Source organism: Mobula birostris, chromosome 23, assembly GCF_030028105.1.
Source record: "Mobula birostris isolate sMobBir1 chromosome 23, sMobBir1.hap1, whole genome shotgun sequence".
NCBI classification, from domain to species: domain Eukaryota; kingdom Metazoa; phylum Chordata; class Chondrichthyes; order Myliobatiformes; family Myliobatidae; genus Mobula; species Mobula birostris.
In genome coordinates this window covers 295,496-313,763 of record NC_092392.1, presented here as the reverse complement: position 1 = coordinate 313,763, position 18,268 = coordinate 295,496, and the positions used below count along the sequence as shown (strand labels likewise).

Below are 18,268 nucleotides of genomic sequence, written 5' to 3'. Positions count from 1 at the left end.
CCAAGAGAACCACAACCTTGTCATAGGGTTTGGAGGCTTGCGTGCCTCAGTAACCCGGAGAGCTATAATGGCTGGAGTCAGGGCTTTATGCTTTAATGCACCCATGCTAAACAGGTCAAAGGGTAGAGGCCAGACTAAGAGTAGCCTACCCCCAAGTTCAGGGCCAACAACCCTGACTGGTGAAACAAAACTGTTACAGAAACAGCAATGAAGAGTCCTTCCACATCTGTGCGTGACAGTATTCCTGAGTCTCCACCCGGGACTTGCATGATTGACAGTAGTGAAAACCAAGAGGAAGTTACTGACACAATGAAGATCACCAGAGAGGGAGGACATTCACTGCTGCCCTAAACACCAGCGACATGATGTGTAGTAGGTAAAGAATCTAGCAACACGTCTCTGGAATGCAAGAGGGAAACTGGGCACAGTGAGAAGATGAAAACACCACACAGACAGCACCAGAGATCAGAATGGAACCCGAGTGGTTGGAGCTTTGAGGCTGCACCACTGTGGAAAGCTCAGCTGCGCCCAGGACCTCAGAACCCATGGAAAGGTGCCATTTGATGCAATTAATTTGTTTCTTCGAGTCACCAGATTGGGAATTGTCCGAGATATCAAAAACAGGTAACATGACAAGTGTCTCTAAACTTCCTCTTTTAAAACTCACTGCATGAAAATGGTTGGAGTTCTCAGTGTTGAAATCTAGAACCGTGAGAGGTGACATTGTTCTGCACTGGGTAATTTCAATTTCAATTCCTAGGCTGTGCTGAGCTATCTCTTCTCAGCAGGTGCTGAAATTACAATTGACTTGAGCGTCCTTAAGCAACAGAGGAGCGAGGAAATTAACCATAAAGAAAGGATATAAAACAAGGGGGGAAATGGGCTGTCCAGTGAATGACTTTCAGTTGTGTATGCAACACATTTTTTTTAAACCATCTCTTGTTACTCCCATATATACCTTTGAAGGTGATCTACCAGAAACAGATTCAACAAGCCTGACCTAGTAAGATTCAGTGGCCTGGAAACCACTGCAGTACCTGAGGGATAATTCTATCTACAGTTGGTAGACTCACTAATTTCTCGTGATGTTTCATTGACCTGGTACTTCCATACGTGCTCTTGCATTCGCCCGGTACATGAGCTACAGTGATAGAGGCATCCGCTGAGGAGAAGAAAGTGCTGAGGATCCGACAGATAAAACTTGCTCGAGAAAGGCTACCCTGTCCTTCAGCAAATCTTGAAACAGCAAATGGCTTCAGACCACAATGCATAAGCTTCTTTTTCTGATGGTATCTAGAAAAAAATGCTTTTGTCAAAACTTAAGAAAACTCACACACGTCAGTAATCTGCTGTTGCAACTGTTACAACATCCTTCCTAGTTGGCAAGATTTCATTTCAAACATGACCCAATGATAATAATCATTCTCTTTGCTAATCCTGCTGAAGGTAGTAATATTTTTGAGGTGGCTTCAAAGCTCTGTCAGCCCACAGCAGCTAAAACACAGCAACCATTCATCAAATATAGAGTTTCAGCAACAGCCCATTCAAAAATTCCACTGTGGAATTTGGGGCAGTTACATGCACCTTCCATTCCAGCGGCAGTGCCCAGAGGCAAAAGGCAAGGAATGCCATATCCCAAACAGGCCACGAAATCCCATGGTCCACATGGTGGCAAAAGTTGTGAATTCCTGCAACCCACATATCGCAAAGGAACAAAGACTGAAAGATTCTAAGTGCATTTATTATAAGGTATGTAAGCAGTATAGAACCCTGAGATTTGTCTTCCCACAGCCACCCATGAAACAAAGAAAACCATGAGACTTGTTCAAAGAAAAACATCGAACCGCCCAACTCACAAAAGAACAAATCGCGCAAATGGCAAAGACAACAGGGAGTTTTTCACCTTGTGCTGTGGAAGATTAAAGATTAGTTTTATTTGTCACGTACTGTACATTGAAACATCGAAACACAGTTAAATGGGTTGTTTTGTATCAACAACCCAGAGAGTCTGAATGTGTGCTGGGGCACCACACGGGTGTCACCATGCTTCTGGCACAATGTAGCATGCCCAAAACTTACAAACACTGACTCTTGCGTCTTTGGAAAGAAACTGGAGCACCCAGAGGAAATCCATGCAGTCACAGAGAGAACTTATAAACTCCTTACAGACCCAGCATTAATTGAACCCAATCATTGATGCTGTGAAGGGCTGTACTAAGCATTGCAATGTGGTCATATCCATCTTTAATATCACATTTCATTACAGTCCACCTTCACTAATCTGACTACCTGTAATCTGGTTCCTTCGATAATCTGGCACTGATTATGCTTGATGTGATCTTTCTGTAATTCGGCATTTTCACTAATCTGGCTCTCCTCAGGTCCCAATGGTGCTGGATTAGTGAAGGTCGACCTGTAGTAAGTAATTCAGTACAGGCGTAATGATGTGCAAGATATCAGTTTTGAACCAGCAGGGAGCTGCCAACATCAGCCATTCCCCACATTCGCCATCTTCCAGCTAGACACCACATCAGACATCAATAAATTTTGTACAACCACCTCACTGAACAACAGCTGCTGCTCGTAAATGAAAACAAGTTCATCTTTCTTCACGCTAAATTGGAAGAGATTAGCTAGGACACTGCAAGTTCTCCTTGCTCTTCTTTTCATTAGTTTCTGTGTTAGTTCAGTTTGTCACCATAACATCAATCCAAAAGATGCCCTGGTTGAAATTCATCCTCCTCTTGGCTTAAACAGAAGCAGCATAGAAGTGTACTGCTGCACATTTAACACAACAGCTCACAAATTTCTACTCCACTGCCTATCAAAATGAGGCTCATCAATGCTGTACTTGAAACATTGTGCTTTAATGTCTTGAACGTTCAGTCTTTAAATTAGTTACAGCATGGAATAGGCCCTTCTGGCCCTTTGAGCCTCGGCGCCCAGAAACGCCTGATCACAGGACAATTTACAATGACCAATTAACCTACAAACCAGTACCTCTTTGGACTGTGGAAGGAAACCGCAGCACTCAGAGGAAACCCATGCAGTCACGGGGAGAACGTATAAACTCATTGCAGACAGTGGCAGGAATTGAACCCAGGTTGCAGGTAATATAAAGTGCTACGCTACCGTGTCATCCTTAGGAAAAGTCCGACAAATCAGCCAAGTTATCCCTATTTTCATGTGTTTTCAGGACATTGGAACACACACAAACTCACAAACCATTCCAGCAACTGTTTAAAATTCCTCAGCACTGCCAAGCGTTTCCTTTCCTTCTGGAGGCAAATGTAAGTACAAGAAGTGAAAGGTTATATCTCTACCCAACACGAACACGTGATAGTCAACCCACAATAAACACACAAGCACCATTTCCATTTTTAGTTAGTGTCATTCAATGAATTAATTCAGGGACCAACATCTCCAACTGAATCAACTATAGAGAACAGCTCTCGATTGTATGAGCTTCAGGTACATCACAATGGAGGAAGGGAGGAAAGGACGAAGTGACCTCCAGCATAGGGACAAATCTTCTTCTGTCTACTGAAACATCAGCAGAATTGAAAGACGAGGATATGGACAATTTCCATGTTCTCAAGATAGCAATTTAAAAACAGTGAATTGTGAGGTTGTCACGGTAACACAGTGGTTAGAACAATCACTTTATAGCACCAGCGATCGACGATCGGTGTTTGATTGGTGTGGTGAAAAGCCAAACCAACAGAGAAACTAAAGAGCAAGGAGAATTCAAAGTGTCCTGACCAACCCCTTCCATTATATCACAAAGATTAATTTGGTCTCAGTTACCAGCAGCAACCACAGTTCAGTGAACTGGTTGCAGACTTACTGATGTCCGATGAGGTAGTGTCCACCTAGAAAATGGCTAGTGTGGGGGATGGCTGATGCTGCCAATCCCTGTTGCCTCAAGACAAGTAGCCTGCCCCTGTACCAGACCACTTCTGAAATATGGCATTAAAGATAGATATGATTGCAGCGTAACAATTAGTGTAACACTTTACAGAGCCAGCGATCACTTAGATTAGATTAGATGAGATTCAACTTTATTGTCATTGTGCCGCGTACAGATACAAAGCCAATGAAATGCAGTTAGCATCTGACTAGAAATGTAAAGAATAGTGTTACTTACAAAATAACTGCAAATAAAAAGTAAGTGCTACAGCACGCAAATATAAAAGTACTGAGACAGTACAATATGGGTGCAATACTGCTTAGCGCTGTGATGTGAGGTTCAGCAGGGTCACAGCCTCAGGGAAGAAGCTCTTCCTGTGCCTGCTGGTGCGGGAGCAGAGGCTCCTGTAGCGCCTACCGGATGGGAGGGGAGTAAAAAGTCCATGGTTAGGGTGATGCATCCTTGATAATGCTTTTCACCCTGCCCAGGAAGTGTTTATGGTAGATGTTCTCAATGGTGGGCAATAGGCTGCCAATAATCCGCTGGGCAGCTTTCACCACACGCTGGAGTGCTTTGCGATCTGATACAGGACAATTACCATACGACACCGAGATGCAGTTGGTGAGTATGCTCTCAATGGTACAGCGGTAAAAGTCTGTCAGTATCCTGGGACAGAGGTGAGCTTTCTTGATGCTCCGCAGAAAATAAGGGCACTGTTGAACCTTTTTGATCAGGATGGAGGAGTTCAGGGACCAGGTGAGATCCTCGGAAATGTGGACACCAAGGAATTTGAAGCTTGATACACGCTCCAATACAGCTCCGTTGATGTAGATGGGGACGTGAGTGTGGCTCCTAGCATGCCTGAAGTCCACAATGATTTCCTTGGTCTTCTGAGTGTTAAGGACCAGGTTGTTGTCGGCACACCACGCAGCCAGGTGCTGGACCTCGTCCCTGTAGGCCGTCTCGTCAACCCCTCTGATCAGGCCAACCACTGTGGTGTTGTCTGCGAACTTGATTATGGAGTTAGAACCATGTACAGGAACGCAGTCATAGGTGAAAAAGGAGTACAGAAGAGGGCTCAGCACACAGCCTTGAGGCACGCCGGTGTTCAGGGGACAGTGGAGGAGGAGGGGTTGCCTAACTTAACTGATTGGGGTCTGTTAGTCATCAATCACCAATTCCTGCCACTGTCTTCAAAGAGTGTTTTCTCCCTGTGTCTCTCCCCACATCCCTCCCCCCCACCACCCCCGTGACTGACCATGCTGGTTTCCTCCTATATTCCTAAAAAGATACAATTAAGTTGTGGGCATGTTATGTTGGTGCTAGAAGCATGACAACACTTGTGGGCTGCCCCCAGTGCATGCTTGGACTGTGGTCTTTGGTGAAAATCAACATTTCACTGTATGCTTCAATGTACATGTGACTTTTAATTAGTGTGCCACTGGTGCTATTATAGGGAAATGGCAGTGAACATTCACTTGTTAGGGCTACAAACAAGAGGAAGATTAGTTTACCTGCTGGGGCTAATCCAATAACCTTTTTGCCTTGGTCACTAGACCAGTGGTGTAACTAGGATTATATGACAAAGTAACTTATTCTACACTCCAGGCTGTAAACTGAACTTTTGTGATCCTGTAGTTGCAAAATCCATAAAGTGTTTACAAAATGAATTCTGCTTATTATAGCTATTGACTTTATACTTTTGGCTTCAATCTTGCATTTAAATTCTAATCTTCAATTTGTCCCAAGTCACTTTACAGTATTGTGTAATTACTACTGTTATCCACAATATGCAGAGTCTGCACACAGAAAGTTCTTACAGTACCCATTTGATATCATCATTGGATAAACATTCAGTGTAGGAAAAACTACACCAGAGCTACTCTTCAAGCTCAAAGCTCGTTGGTCTGCCTGAGAGGAGACACGGTTTAAGTTCAGTATTCTGTCTGAGAAACAGGATCATCTGTACAGCATTCCCTCAGCTCAGAGCCTGGAGTTCGGTGTTTAGCGTGGTTTGAACTCACAATCTTCAGATTCAGACAACTGAACCGTAGCAGCCACTGTGCTTAGGTAGAATTTCAACCTTTAATCAATATAATTAAAAGCCCATTTGAGAGTTGGAATTGAGAGTACCAAGTGCACACTCCTTGAATTGGAACCAGTGACCAAATAATTCTCTGTCAGAACCATTCTACTGGAGAAGGTGCTCTCAGAAGCCTGGTACCTCACTGGAAGAGATGGGCAACTGAACAGAGCGTGACTTGCGCTCAACAGCACCAGCAGCTGGCAAGTATCACTGTTGTCTGCCCAGCGATGGATGTGCCAATGCCCCATGAAGGCGGCCTCCAAATCCCACCAGCCAGAACATGCGCTCTTCTCATTGCTACCATCATGGAAGTGGTATAGGAGCCTGAAGACACACACGCAACATTTCAGAACCAGCTTCTTCTCCCCTTAGGACACACAGACACATGACAGGACTGAATAATATCCATTCCGTTCCTACTTACTTGTACCCAACACACTGATAGGCTTTGGTGTGCATGGTTGTACACTCCACATTCGAAGGGAAATGGTAACTGACTTCCTCTGGAACAAGCTTGTTGGGAAGTACAAACAGGAACTGGAGGTGAGGTCTGTGCCATGCATACGTAATCAGCAATGACGTTTTACCTGTACCTGGGGCAGGAGGAAGATTAACAACATTAAGATCTTGACCAAAGAATTAAAGATCTATGTTTCAACATACTATTGAGAATCAAGAATCAACTTGATTAGTGTTATTGAAAATTGGCAGGTCAGCACTTTTTTTTTAAAAAAAGAGTACACTCCTAAACTGTGGAATTTAATACCTAAATGCAGACTCAGTTGGTACTTCTAAACGCCAGCTCAAAACCTATTTATTTAACCTTGCTAGGAATGAACAACTTTTTGTCTTTTATTTTATGCTTGTACTTTATCCTACTGTACAGCACTTCACAAAAGGAAAAAGTCATTATTTACTTTATTCGACATATACAGTACATTTACACATATTAGGAATTTGCAGTGGAGTGTTCGTGCGACATGCAACAAAAAAACCAACATTCAACTACCAAAAAAAAAGAGAATAATATAAAATTAAAGTGTAGATACAGAATCAAATGTGCATAAATACATAAAAACCAGCATGTATCTACAATGTAAACAGCATTAGAGAAAGTGGCTTAAAGTGCTTACACTGCAGTGACGGGCTGGGGAGAGCTAACTAGGATGGTTGATCAGATTAACTGCCTGGGGGAAGAAACCTTTAAGATGGAGAGAAGTTTTGTTTTAACAGTCCTATGGTCAGATTGGTGATGGAAAACTGGCCATGAGACAAATCAGTTTATACATAAACACAGTAACACAAGATGCTGCATTCCTTAATTTCCCATCCTTTGCACCTTACACTTCAACTCCTTCTTAGGAGCTTCTTTCCAGAGACCCCACTTTTATGCATTTGTTCATGGGATGCTGCTGTCTCTATCAATGCCAGCATGAATTGTGCACCCCTAATTGCCTCAATCAGGACGCAGTTCTGGACTGACAACATTGGTGGCAAGGAGTCACGCGTAGACCAGACAAGGTAAAAGAGAGCAGATTTGCTTCCCCAAGTACCTTACTGAACCAACAATCTGAATTATTTGTTTTGGATTATTAAAGTTATCACACGTACATCAAAAGACACACTGAAATGTGCCATCTGCCTTAGCACACAACACACCCAAGGATGTGATGGGGGCAGCCTGCAAGTGTTGCCACACATCCCAGCACTGACATAGTGTGCCCATTATGTTCAGCAAAACAACACGATCAGCAACAACAGGCCCCTTACCACTCTCCCATTTACCCACCCACTAACACAGACAAGACCGCCTCCAGGCTACGATCACTCAGGCACCCATCCTCCAGACTCGCCAAGCTCCAGACCTTAACCTTCAAGATTTATTTGGCTACACTTAATTTATATTTGGATTCAATGATCTAGGCTGTGCCCACCACTGCATAAAGACCCTACCAGAAGTACGTAAATATGTTTCAGGCACAGTTCAGTTTTCAGAACTAAATGACCATTGATGTTCAGAACACATCTTTTTCTTATGTTGATTCACTGGTCTTTATTGCAAAGCAGCTGGAGTTTAAGAACGTAACAAATAGGAGCAGGAGTAGGTCATCTGGCCCGTCGAGCCTGATCTGCCATTCAATAAGATCATGGCAGATCTGGCCATGGATTCATCTCCACCTACCTGCCTTTTCCCCCATAACCCTTAATTCCCCTACTATGCAAAAATCTATCAAACCTTGTCTTAAATATATTTACTAAGGTAGCCTTCACTACTTCATTGGGCAGAGAATTCCACAGATTCACCACTCTCTGGGAAAAGTTGTTCATCTCCGTCCTAAATCTACTCCCCCGAATTTTGAGGCTGTGTCCTCTAGTTCTACTCTTACCCTACCAGTGGAAACAACTTTCTTGCCTCTCTCTTATCTATCCCTTTCATAATCTTATGTTTCTATAAGATCTCCTCTCATTCTTTTGAATTCCAGTGCGTACAGTCCCAGGCGGCACAATCTCTCCTTATAATCTAACCTCTCTCATCTCTGGAATCAACCTAGTGAACTTCCTCTGCAGTGCATCCAAATCCAGTAAATCCTTCCTCACATAAGGAGACCAGAATTACATGCAGTATTCCAGATGTGGCAATACTCCCTATTTAAAAATAGGGAGGTTTAGTTACAGCTGTACTGAGTGTTGGTGTGAGACCAAATCTGGAATACTGTGCACAGTTTTGATCCCTTAATTCCAAATAAAAAACAGTACCAATGGAGGAAGTCCGAAGGAGTTTCACCAAGCTAGTTCCTGGGATAAAAGGGACACCCTATCAACAGGCTTGATAGTCTGGCCTGTATTCCTTGGAAATTAGAAGAATGAGGTATGATCTCATTCGTACAAAATCCTAAATGGACTTGGCAGACTAGATGTTGAGATGTTTTCACTTGTGGGAGAACCTATTGTCTTTGGAATTAAATAGGCATTACACAAACCTTGTGTAAACTAGCCTTCCCTCTGATCTATCCACACTTCCTGCTGTTTTAGGAAAGCAACCAACATAATCAGACATCTCCCATCCGAGTCCTTCTGCCTTCTCCCCTTTCTATCAGGCAAAAGACAGAAAAGCTTCGACAGCAGTACCACCAGTATTGCTGAAAAGGCCAGTATTTAAGGCTCATCCCTTACTCCTGTCGAAGAGAGGCACAAGAGACTGGAGATGCTGGAATCTGGAGCCACACACAAGATGCTAGAAGAACTCAGTCAGGCAGCATCTATGGAGGAAAATGAACAATGTTTTGGGTCAGACTAACTGGCGTACAAGTTTTTTTCTGCCTCCCTCCCTTCTCAAAGAGTGGAGTGTCATTTAATAATGACATTTGGAATATAGCTAGAAGCTGGGAGATGACAGGTGGAGGAAACAAAGGGCTGAAGATAGTGGAAACTGATTGGAGAGGAAGGTGGAAGATAGAAATGAGAAAGGGAGGTGAAAGGGCATTTGAGAATTGGCCAGTGGGGACTGACCTACTGAGAGGAGCATGTGGGTGATGGGCAGATGGAGTGCGTAGAGACGGGTTAGGAATCAGGGTGATTGGACCTGGTGTGAAGAACTGGTGGATCAGGAGGAGAGTGACAAGGGACAAAGTGAGAGCACTTTACCAGAAGTTGAAAAATTCAATATTCATGCATTCATGCATCGGAGCGGGCTGCAGAGTGAGAGGGTGCAGAGTGAAAGGGCTTTGGCTCAATGGGCTTCGGCGGAGACGGGAAGAGGCTTCCTGCGACCGTTGAGTCTCATAGTAACGGAGTAAGTTACAGTTTTTTGGTATTTGGTACAAACAGTAGCATTAGAGGTATGGATCTAGGATTGGTGTTGTGCTCGGAGTGCCAGATGTGGGGACCCTGGGAGACTCCCAGCCTCCCCAAGGATTACATCTGCACCAGGTGCACTGAGATGAGGCTTCTGAAGGACCGTGTTAAGGTGCTGGAGATGAAAATAGATGACCTTCGGCTAATTAGGGAAAGTGAGGAGGTGATAGATACTACCTATAGAGAGGTAGTGGATAGCACCCCTGTGACAGTCCCCCCTCAGAAATCAATATATTGTTTTGGATTCTGTTGAAGAGGCAGACCTGACAGAGGAGGACCACAGTGAATGAGACTCTAGCATTCTGCCCAGTGCCAAAATCAAGAGAGCAAGAAGAAATGCAGTAGTTATAGGGGACTCTATCGTAAGGGGGAGGGACAAGAGATTCTGCGAGCCGGACAAGGATACCCGGATGGTGTGTTGCCTCCCTGGTGCCAAGGTACAGGATGTCTCAGATCGAATCCAGAGTATTCTGAGGAGAAAGGGCGAGCAGCCGGAAGTCTTGGTACATGTTGGTACCAATGACATGGACAGAAAAAGAGAGGAAGTCCTGAAGAAAGATTACTGAGAGCTAGGAAGAAAATTGAAAAGCCAGACCTCCAGAGTAATAATATCAGGATTGCTGCCTGATCTGCACGCTAATGATGGTAAGAATAGCAAAATTAAATGGATGAATGTGTGGCTAAGTAACTGGTGCAGGGGGCAGGGTTTCAAATTCTTGAATCATTGGGATCTATTTTGGGGAAGGTATGACTTGTACAAAAAAGATGGATTACAGCTGAACTCAAAAGGTACTAATATCCTAGCGGGATTGTTTAATAAAGCAGTTAGGGAGGGTTTAAAATAAGTTGGCAAGGGGAAGGAAACCAAGGTGTTAGGATCGAGGAAGAGGAAAATAGAAATAAGTCAAAAATACTGTGCAGCAAAGATGGTAAGAAGGACGGGCCGGTGAATATACAGGATAACTTGCTGCAAAATAGATATATAGCACAAGTGGCAACAGGTACCGATCTAAATGTACTGTACTTAAATGCATGCACCATTAGAAATAAAGTGGATGACCTTGCTGCACAGCTGCAGGTTAAAAGGTATGACATTGTGGCCATCACTGAGTCATGGCTAAATGATGGATGTGATTGGGAGCTGAATATCCCAGGATACACAGTGTACAGGAAGGATAGGAAGGTAGGTAAAGGGGTTGGAGTGGCTCTGATGGTAAGTAACGATATCAAATCAACAGAAAGAAGGGACATAGGATCAGAAGAGGTAGAATCCTTATGGGTAGAATTAAGAAATGGCAAGGGTAAAAAGACACTAATAGCAGTTATATACAGGCCTCCAAACAGCAGTCGGGATGTGGACTACAAGTTGCAGCTGGAAATAGAAAAAGCGTGTCAGAAGGACAATGTCAAGATAATTATGGGGGATTTTAATATGAAAATGGATTGGGAAGGTCGGGAAGGTAATGGATCTCAGGAGAGGGAGTTTGTAGAATGCCTATAGGATGGCTTTTTGGAGCAGCTTGTCCAGAAGCCCACCAGGGGACCGGCTGTTTTGGATTGGGTGCTGTGTAACGAACCTGAAGCGATTAGGGAGCTGGAGGTAAAGGAACCTCTTGGAAGTAGTGATCATAATATGATTGAGTTCAGTTTCAAATTTGAAAAGGAGAAGCTGGTATCAGGTGTATTGATATTTCAGTGGAACAGGGGAAATTACAGTGGTATGAGAGAGGAACTGGCCCAAGTCAATTGGAAAAGTAAACTAAATGGAGGGACGGCAGAGCAGAATTGGATGAAATTCCTACAAGAAATAAGGAAAATGCAGGAAAAATATATTCCAAGAAAAAAGAAAATCATGAATGGAAAAATGGCACAAATGTGGCTAACGAGAGAGATTAAGGCAAAAATAAAAGCAAAAGAAATGGCGGACAAGGAAGCAAAAATTAGTGGGAAAAATGAGGACTGGAAGACCTTTAAAAACTTACAGAAAGAAACTAAGAAAGTCATTAGGAAAGAAAAGATGAATTATGAAAGGAAGTTCGCGATTAACATAAAAAAGGATACTAAGAGTTTTTTTAAATATATGAAGAGTATAAGAGTGACAAAGGTAGATATGGGACCGATTGAAAATGATGCTGGAGTAATTATAATGGATAACAAAGAGATGGCGGAGGAACTGAATGAGTATTTTGCATCAGTCTTCACAGTGGAAGACATGAGCAATATACCTAATAGCCAGAGGTATCAGGGAATAGAATTAGGTACAGTCAAGATAACTAGAGAGAAAGTGCTTGGGAAGCTAAGTGGACTAAGAATAGATAAGTCTCCCGGCCTGGATGAGGTGCACCCAAGGGTTCTGAAGGAGGTGGCTTTGGAGGTTGTGGAAGCATTAGAAATGATCTTCCAGGAATCAATAAACTCTGCCATGGTTCCAGAGGACTGGAAGGTCGCAAATGTAGTTCCGCTATTTAAGAAAGGAAGGAGGCAGCAAAAAGAAAATTACAGACCTATTAGTCTGACATTGGTTGTTGGAAAGATATTGGAGTCAATCCTCAAGGACAAGGTTATGAAATACCTCGAGGTGCATGACAAGATAGGCCGAAGCCAGCATGGTTTCATGAAGGGCAGATCCTGCCTTACCAACTTATTGGAATTTTTTGAGATAATCTCAAATAAGATTGACAAGGGAGAGGCAGTGGATGTTGTGTATTTGGATTTTCAAAAGGCCTTCGATATGAGGCTGCTTAATAAAATGAGAGCCCATGGAATTATAGGAAAGATATTGGAATGGGTGGAGCATTGGCTGATAGGCAGAAAGCAAAGGGTGGGAATAAAGGGATCCTATTCTGATTGGTTGCTGGTTACTAGTGGTGTTCCGCAGGGGTCGGTGTTGGGGCCGCTTCTTTTTACGATGTATATCGATGATTTGGATTATGGATTAAATGGTTTTGTGGCCAAGTTTGCGGATGACACCAAGATAGGTGGAGGAGAAGGAAATGTTGAAGAAACGGAAAGGTTGCAGACAGACTTAGTCAGTTTAGGAGAATGGGCAAAGAAATGGCAGATGAGACACAACGTTGACAAATGTACGGTTGTACATTTCGGAAGAAGGAATAATCGGGCAGATTATTATTTAGATGGGGAGAAAATTCAAAAATCGGAAGTGCAAAGGGACTTGGGGATCCTCGTGTAGGATACCCTAAAGGTTAACCACCAAGTTGGATTGGCGGTAAGGAAAGCGAATGCTATGTTGGCATTCATTTCAAGAGGAATAGTGTATAAGAGTAAGGAGGTGTTGATGAGGCTCTATGGGGCATTAGTGAGACCTCATTTGGAATACTGTGTGTAGTTTTGGGCCCCCTATCTTAGAAAGGATATACTGATGATGGAGAGAGTTCAGAGAAGATTTACGAGGATGATTCCTGGAATGCAGGGGCTAACATATGAGGAGCATCTGTCGGCTCTTGGATTGTATTCATTAGAGTATAGAAGAATGAGAGGGGATCTCATAGAAACGTTTCCAATGTTGAGAGGGTTGGGCAGAGTAGATGTGGAAAGGTTGTTTCCCTTGGTGGGTGAGTCCAGGACAAGAGGCCGTAGTCTTAGAATTAGAGGGTACCCAGTTAAAACAGAGATGAGGAGAATTTTTTTAGCCAGAGGGTTGTGGATTTGTGGAATTTGTTGCCACATATGGCTGTGGAGGCCCGAACATTGAGGGTGTTTAAGGAGGAGATTGACAGGTATCTAATTAGTCAGGGTGTCAAGGGATATTGGGAAAAAGCCGGAAATTGGAACTAGATGGGTGAATAGTTTAGCTCATGGGGGAGCTGCGGAGCAGACTCGATGGGCCGAATGGCCTACTTCTGCTCCTTTGTCTTGTGATCTTCTTTAGCCCTTTCCCTCTTGCACCTATCACCTCCCAGCTTCATGTTTCATCTCCCTTCCCCCTCACCTGCCAAGTTGCACTGCTTTTCCTCGCTCACCTTCTTATTCTGGTTTCTACTCCCTTCCTTTCCGGTCCCAATAAAGGGTCTTGGCAGAAAACATTGAATGTTTATTCCCTTCCAGAGATGCTGCCTGACTTGCTGAGTTCCTCCAGCATTTCACACGTTGCTCAACATTATAATTAACACCATTTTATTTCTGAACTCTCCTGCTAGCATGGTGGAATTTAAGATAATTTCTTCAGGGCATGGGTGCAAATCTCTGGATTTCTAATCCGTTATATCTTCTATATACTCCTTCACAAAGAATGTCACCTTAAAGGGTGACTTAAACCTAGACCATTAGCATCAATTTTTGATACAATAGTCTATTTGGCTCAACAATCTGACCAGGCTCAAACCCCATCAACATCCATTCTCTTGCACCCTGTTTTTTCTGACAGGTCTCACAATGTCTCACACCCATTCTCCAGTAGGCATTGTGATGGTTATGGTCGCAATAATAAGTATAGCTCTGGGCTCAGGACCAGAGTTATCCTAAACCAAGGAGCCTGCATTGAGAAGAAGCTGAGTGCCTCTGAGGGAAGAAGAACAAACAACATTACTGCTGTTGTCAAAGCAACTGTACTAATCACGATTATACCAGAGTCCTTCTGTACCTAATAAAGTGTCCACTGACAATACGTTTGTGGTCTTCTGCTCCTGTAACCCATCTACATCAAGGTTCAATGTGTTGTGGGTTCAGAGATGCTCTTCTGCACACTATTATAATACTTGATTATATGAGTTACTGTTGCTTTTCTGTCAGCTTGAACCAGTCTGGCTATTCTAATCAGACTTCTCTCATTAACAAGGTGTTTTCACCCACAGAACTATTGCTCACTGGATGTTTTTTTTCATTTTTTGCACCATTCTGTGCAATTCTAGAGACTGTTATGTATTAAAATCCCAGATCAGCAGTTTCTGAGATACTCAAACTACCCCATCTGGCACCAACATTCATTTCACAGGCAAAGTTGCTTAGATTACATTTCTTCCCCATTCTGATGTTTGGTGTGAACAACAACTGAGCCTCTTGACCATGTCTGCATGGTCTCCAAGAGGATTCCAGGAGGCAGAGACAGCGTATGTGAACCTTGTAGCACGCAGACTGCAGGATGGGGCGCAGGCCAATGTTCGGCTCCATTTGGCTGATTATAGATTCAATTGTTTACCAATTAAAATGACAAGGGAGAATAAAACATCTAAGAGAGTGCAGAGGGTGAGTGCCGGCTGCTTGCATTTTGATCGGTTGCTCTGTACTGGAGAGGAGAGAGCCTGCCACTGCGCCCAGAGTGTTGCCCAGGTTTTTTCTGCATTTTGGATGCGGACTTAGACTATAGATTCCTTTCCTCAGTCTTATAGTTTTGATATTCTGTGTTCTACGCCCAATGTTCTCATTATTTTTTTGTGCGGGGAGGGGGATTTGGGGGTCAATGTGCCTGATCCATTTTGTTTCTTTTGGGTGGGGGGAGGGATCTGGGTATTGATGTGCCTATTCTGTTTTTGTTCTTTTTTTTGCAGCGAGGGGAGAGTTGGGGGTTGATGATTGTGCTGCCTTTCTTTTCTTTCTTGGTTTCATGGCTACCCTGAGAATTAAAGAATTTCAGAGTTGTATACTTTGATAATAAATGAATCTTTGAAACTTCCCAATAAAATAAGATGGACTCTTGACCTCATAATCTACCTCATTATGGCATTTCACATTGTCTAGCTGCACAGCACTATCTCTGTGACTGTAACCCCATATTAAAAATTCTATTGCTGTTTCTCTCTTGTTTTATCATGATGTAGCGATGAAATGATTTGTGTGGATGGTGTGCCAAAGTTTTTCCATAGTACTGCAGTACATGTGACAAAATAAGCCAATTACAATCAATGTTGCTGGTCAAGACCCTTCATCTGGACTGAGAAATAGGGGGAAGAGAGCCAATGCAAGGAGGTGAGGTGCAGGGATGGAGCAGGAGCTGGCAAACGATTGGTGGATCCAGGTGAGGAGGGATGATAGGCTGATTGATGGAAGAGGGGAAAGTGACTGAGACTGGGAGGTGAAAGGTGCAGACGTAAAAGTGATGAAGATGATGAAATCTAATAGGAAACAAAGTTGGAGCACAGAACCTAACAGTGGAGGTTGGGAGAGAGGAGAGGAGGGGACACTGTGGACAGAGTATGTCTATGATGGGCAGATTATGTGGGTGATGGAGGGGAAAGAATCAAGGTGTTGGGGAGAACCGAGGGAGCATAGGAAGAAGTGGGTAGATCAAGAGCAGACAGAGACGGGACAAATGGGGAGCAGGTTATTGATTCATGTTGTTGGTCACAGATTACCCAAGCAGAGTAATGAGGTGCATTTGCTCCAGTTTGCATTTTTCCTCACCCAGACTGAGGATAATGTGGGAATGGGAAGCTGGCAAATGGGAGCTTGAGATGTCCCTGGTAGACAGAGCACAAACGCTGAGCAAAATGGCCACCCAGTCCCTGAATACAGCTCTGAACTATTACCATAAAGTCATTTGAAAGTTAAAGAGATTGCAGGATGAGGGAATGGAATCGGTTTTAATATCACTCCTCTAGCTCCTTCCTGATGGTAGCAATGAGAAGAGGGCATGTCCTGGGTGACAGGGGTTCTTCATGATGAATGCACCTTTCTGAGGCATTGCCTTTTGAAGGTGTCTTTGATGCTGGGGAGGCTGCTGCCTATGACACAGCCGGCTCAGCTTACAGCTTTCTGCAGCTTTTTCTGATTTTGTGCAGTGGCCCCTCTGTACCAGAAGGTGAGGCAACCAACTAGAATACTCTCCTCAGTACATCTGTAGAAATGGATGAGCGCCTTTGGTGACGTACCAATTCTCCTCAAACTCCTAATGAAACAGAGCCACTTTCGTGCCTCCTTTCTAATTGCTTCAATATGCTGGGCCCAGGAGAGTTCACCCTTTCCACTTCTGATCCCTCAATAAGGACTGGAGTGTGTTCCCTCGACTTCCTCTTCCTGAAGTCCACATTCAATTCTTACTGACATTGAGTGCGAGGTTGTTGCTGCAACCAGCTGATCTATTTCACCCCTGTCTGCCTCCTCATCTCCAACTGAAATTATGAGAACAATAGTTGTGTTGTTGGCAAATTTACAGATGGCATTTAAGCTATGCCTAGCCACACAATCGTGGGTGGAGAACAGGTACAGCAGTGGGCTAAGCACACACAAGAGCGAAGCAGAGGGTGGGCAGCTGGGGGTGGGGTGGAGGGAAAAACAGAAGGCATGAATTTGAGAGGAGGGAGGATGGAAGATGAACAAGGAATGGAATGGGCAGGGAGAAGAGGAAGAAGGCAAAATGAGATTGATAAGATAGAAATTAATAAGGACAGAGGCACAGTATTATAATGTTATTATAGCACTAGTGAGCCAGGTTCAATTTCATTGCTATCTGAAAGGAATTTGTATATTTTCTGACTGCATGGGTTTCCATAAGGTGCTCCAGTTTTCTCCCACATTCCAGATGTACAGGTTTGTTGGTTAGTTGGTCACATGGGTGTAATTGGACAGCGTGGGCTCATTGGAGTGTGGAAATGTACTTGTAGTAACAAAATGGCAGTTTTTGTCTGTAACAAGATGGAACCTGTATTGTACCAGAGTGTTTTGCTAATAGTGTTCATGCAGCATTTTGCTGATGTTCCTTGCAGAAAGACAAGTGGATTCAGTTACTGGAAGAATGCCAAGTACACTGATTAAGCAGATGAACAGAATGTAGCCTGTCCTTGAATTGAGGCACAGGGAGCAGCACTTGTGTATAAATGAGTGACTATGCCGTATGTTTCTTTGAAGCTGACACCGGCTCTTCTGTGGTGCTAGACTTCCCTTGTAGCAAGTAAATTAAACGTGCTTATGACAAAGCCACTCTGAGTTAATTGTTTGTTATAAGGCACAACAAAAAGGTACTCAACAGCAAGATGTGCCTGTTAATGTGCTGCATCTCAAAATCAGGGTCCCCAATCTGGGATCCACGGACCCCTTGCTTAATGGTATTGGTCCAAGACATAGAAAATTATGGGAACCCTTGCTCTAAATAAAACAGGAAACAAAATGTGATGTGTTGCTGGGTGCATGACGATATATACAGCTAGTATGGTGCTCGGTTCTCAAGGCCCCTGCTACCCATGTTCAATCCTGATTCTTCAGTGCCATCCATTTGGAGTTTACACTTCTTTCCAATGATCGTACGGTTTTCCACCGGAGGCTCCACCACCCTCCCAACTTCCAAAGACACACATGGGCAGCTTCATACTGTAAACGATCCCCTTCTGTGTGCAAGTGGGAAAAAGAACAAAAGCAGAGTCGAGGGATGTAAAAGTGAAAATAAGTTCAAAACTGCAGGCTGAGGTTTGACTGATTTAAGCGCGGCGCCAGATTGAAAAGGTCGGGGTGTCAGGGCCCAAGGCAAG

General features: G+C 43.6%; 1 protein-coding gene across 11 annotated transcripts in view; it reads right to left on the bottom strand.

The window, feature by feature from the left end:
* Nucleotides 1–18,268, bottom strand: part of fbxo18 (F-box DNA helicase 1) — a 148,673-nt gene that overhangs the window by 93,749 nt on the left and 36,656 nt on the right. For all 11 annotated transcript variants that reach the window (XR_011882983.1, XR_011882984.1, XM_072241784.1 and 8 more), the window contains exons 9-10: nucleotides 6,421–6,589; nucleotides 1,074–1,293 (exon numbers count right to left, since the gene is read on the bottom strand). Coding sequence is in view for 9 of the 11 variants with exons in the window: in XM_072241784.1 (XP_072097885.1) it covers nucleotides 1,074–1,293; nucleotides 6,421–6,589 (389 nt within the window). In the remaining 2 variants the exon portion in view is untranslated. The remainder of the gene's footprint in view (nucleotides 1–1,073; nucleotides 1,294–6,420; nucleotides 6,590–18,268) is intronic.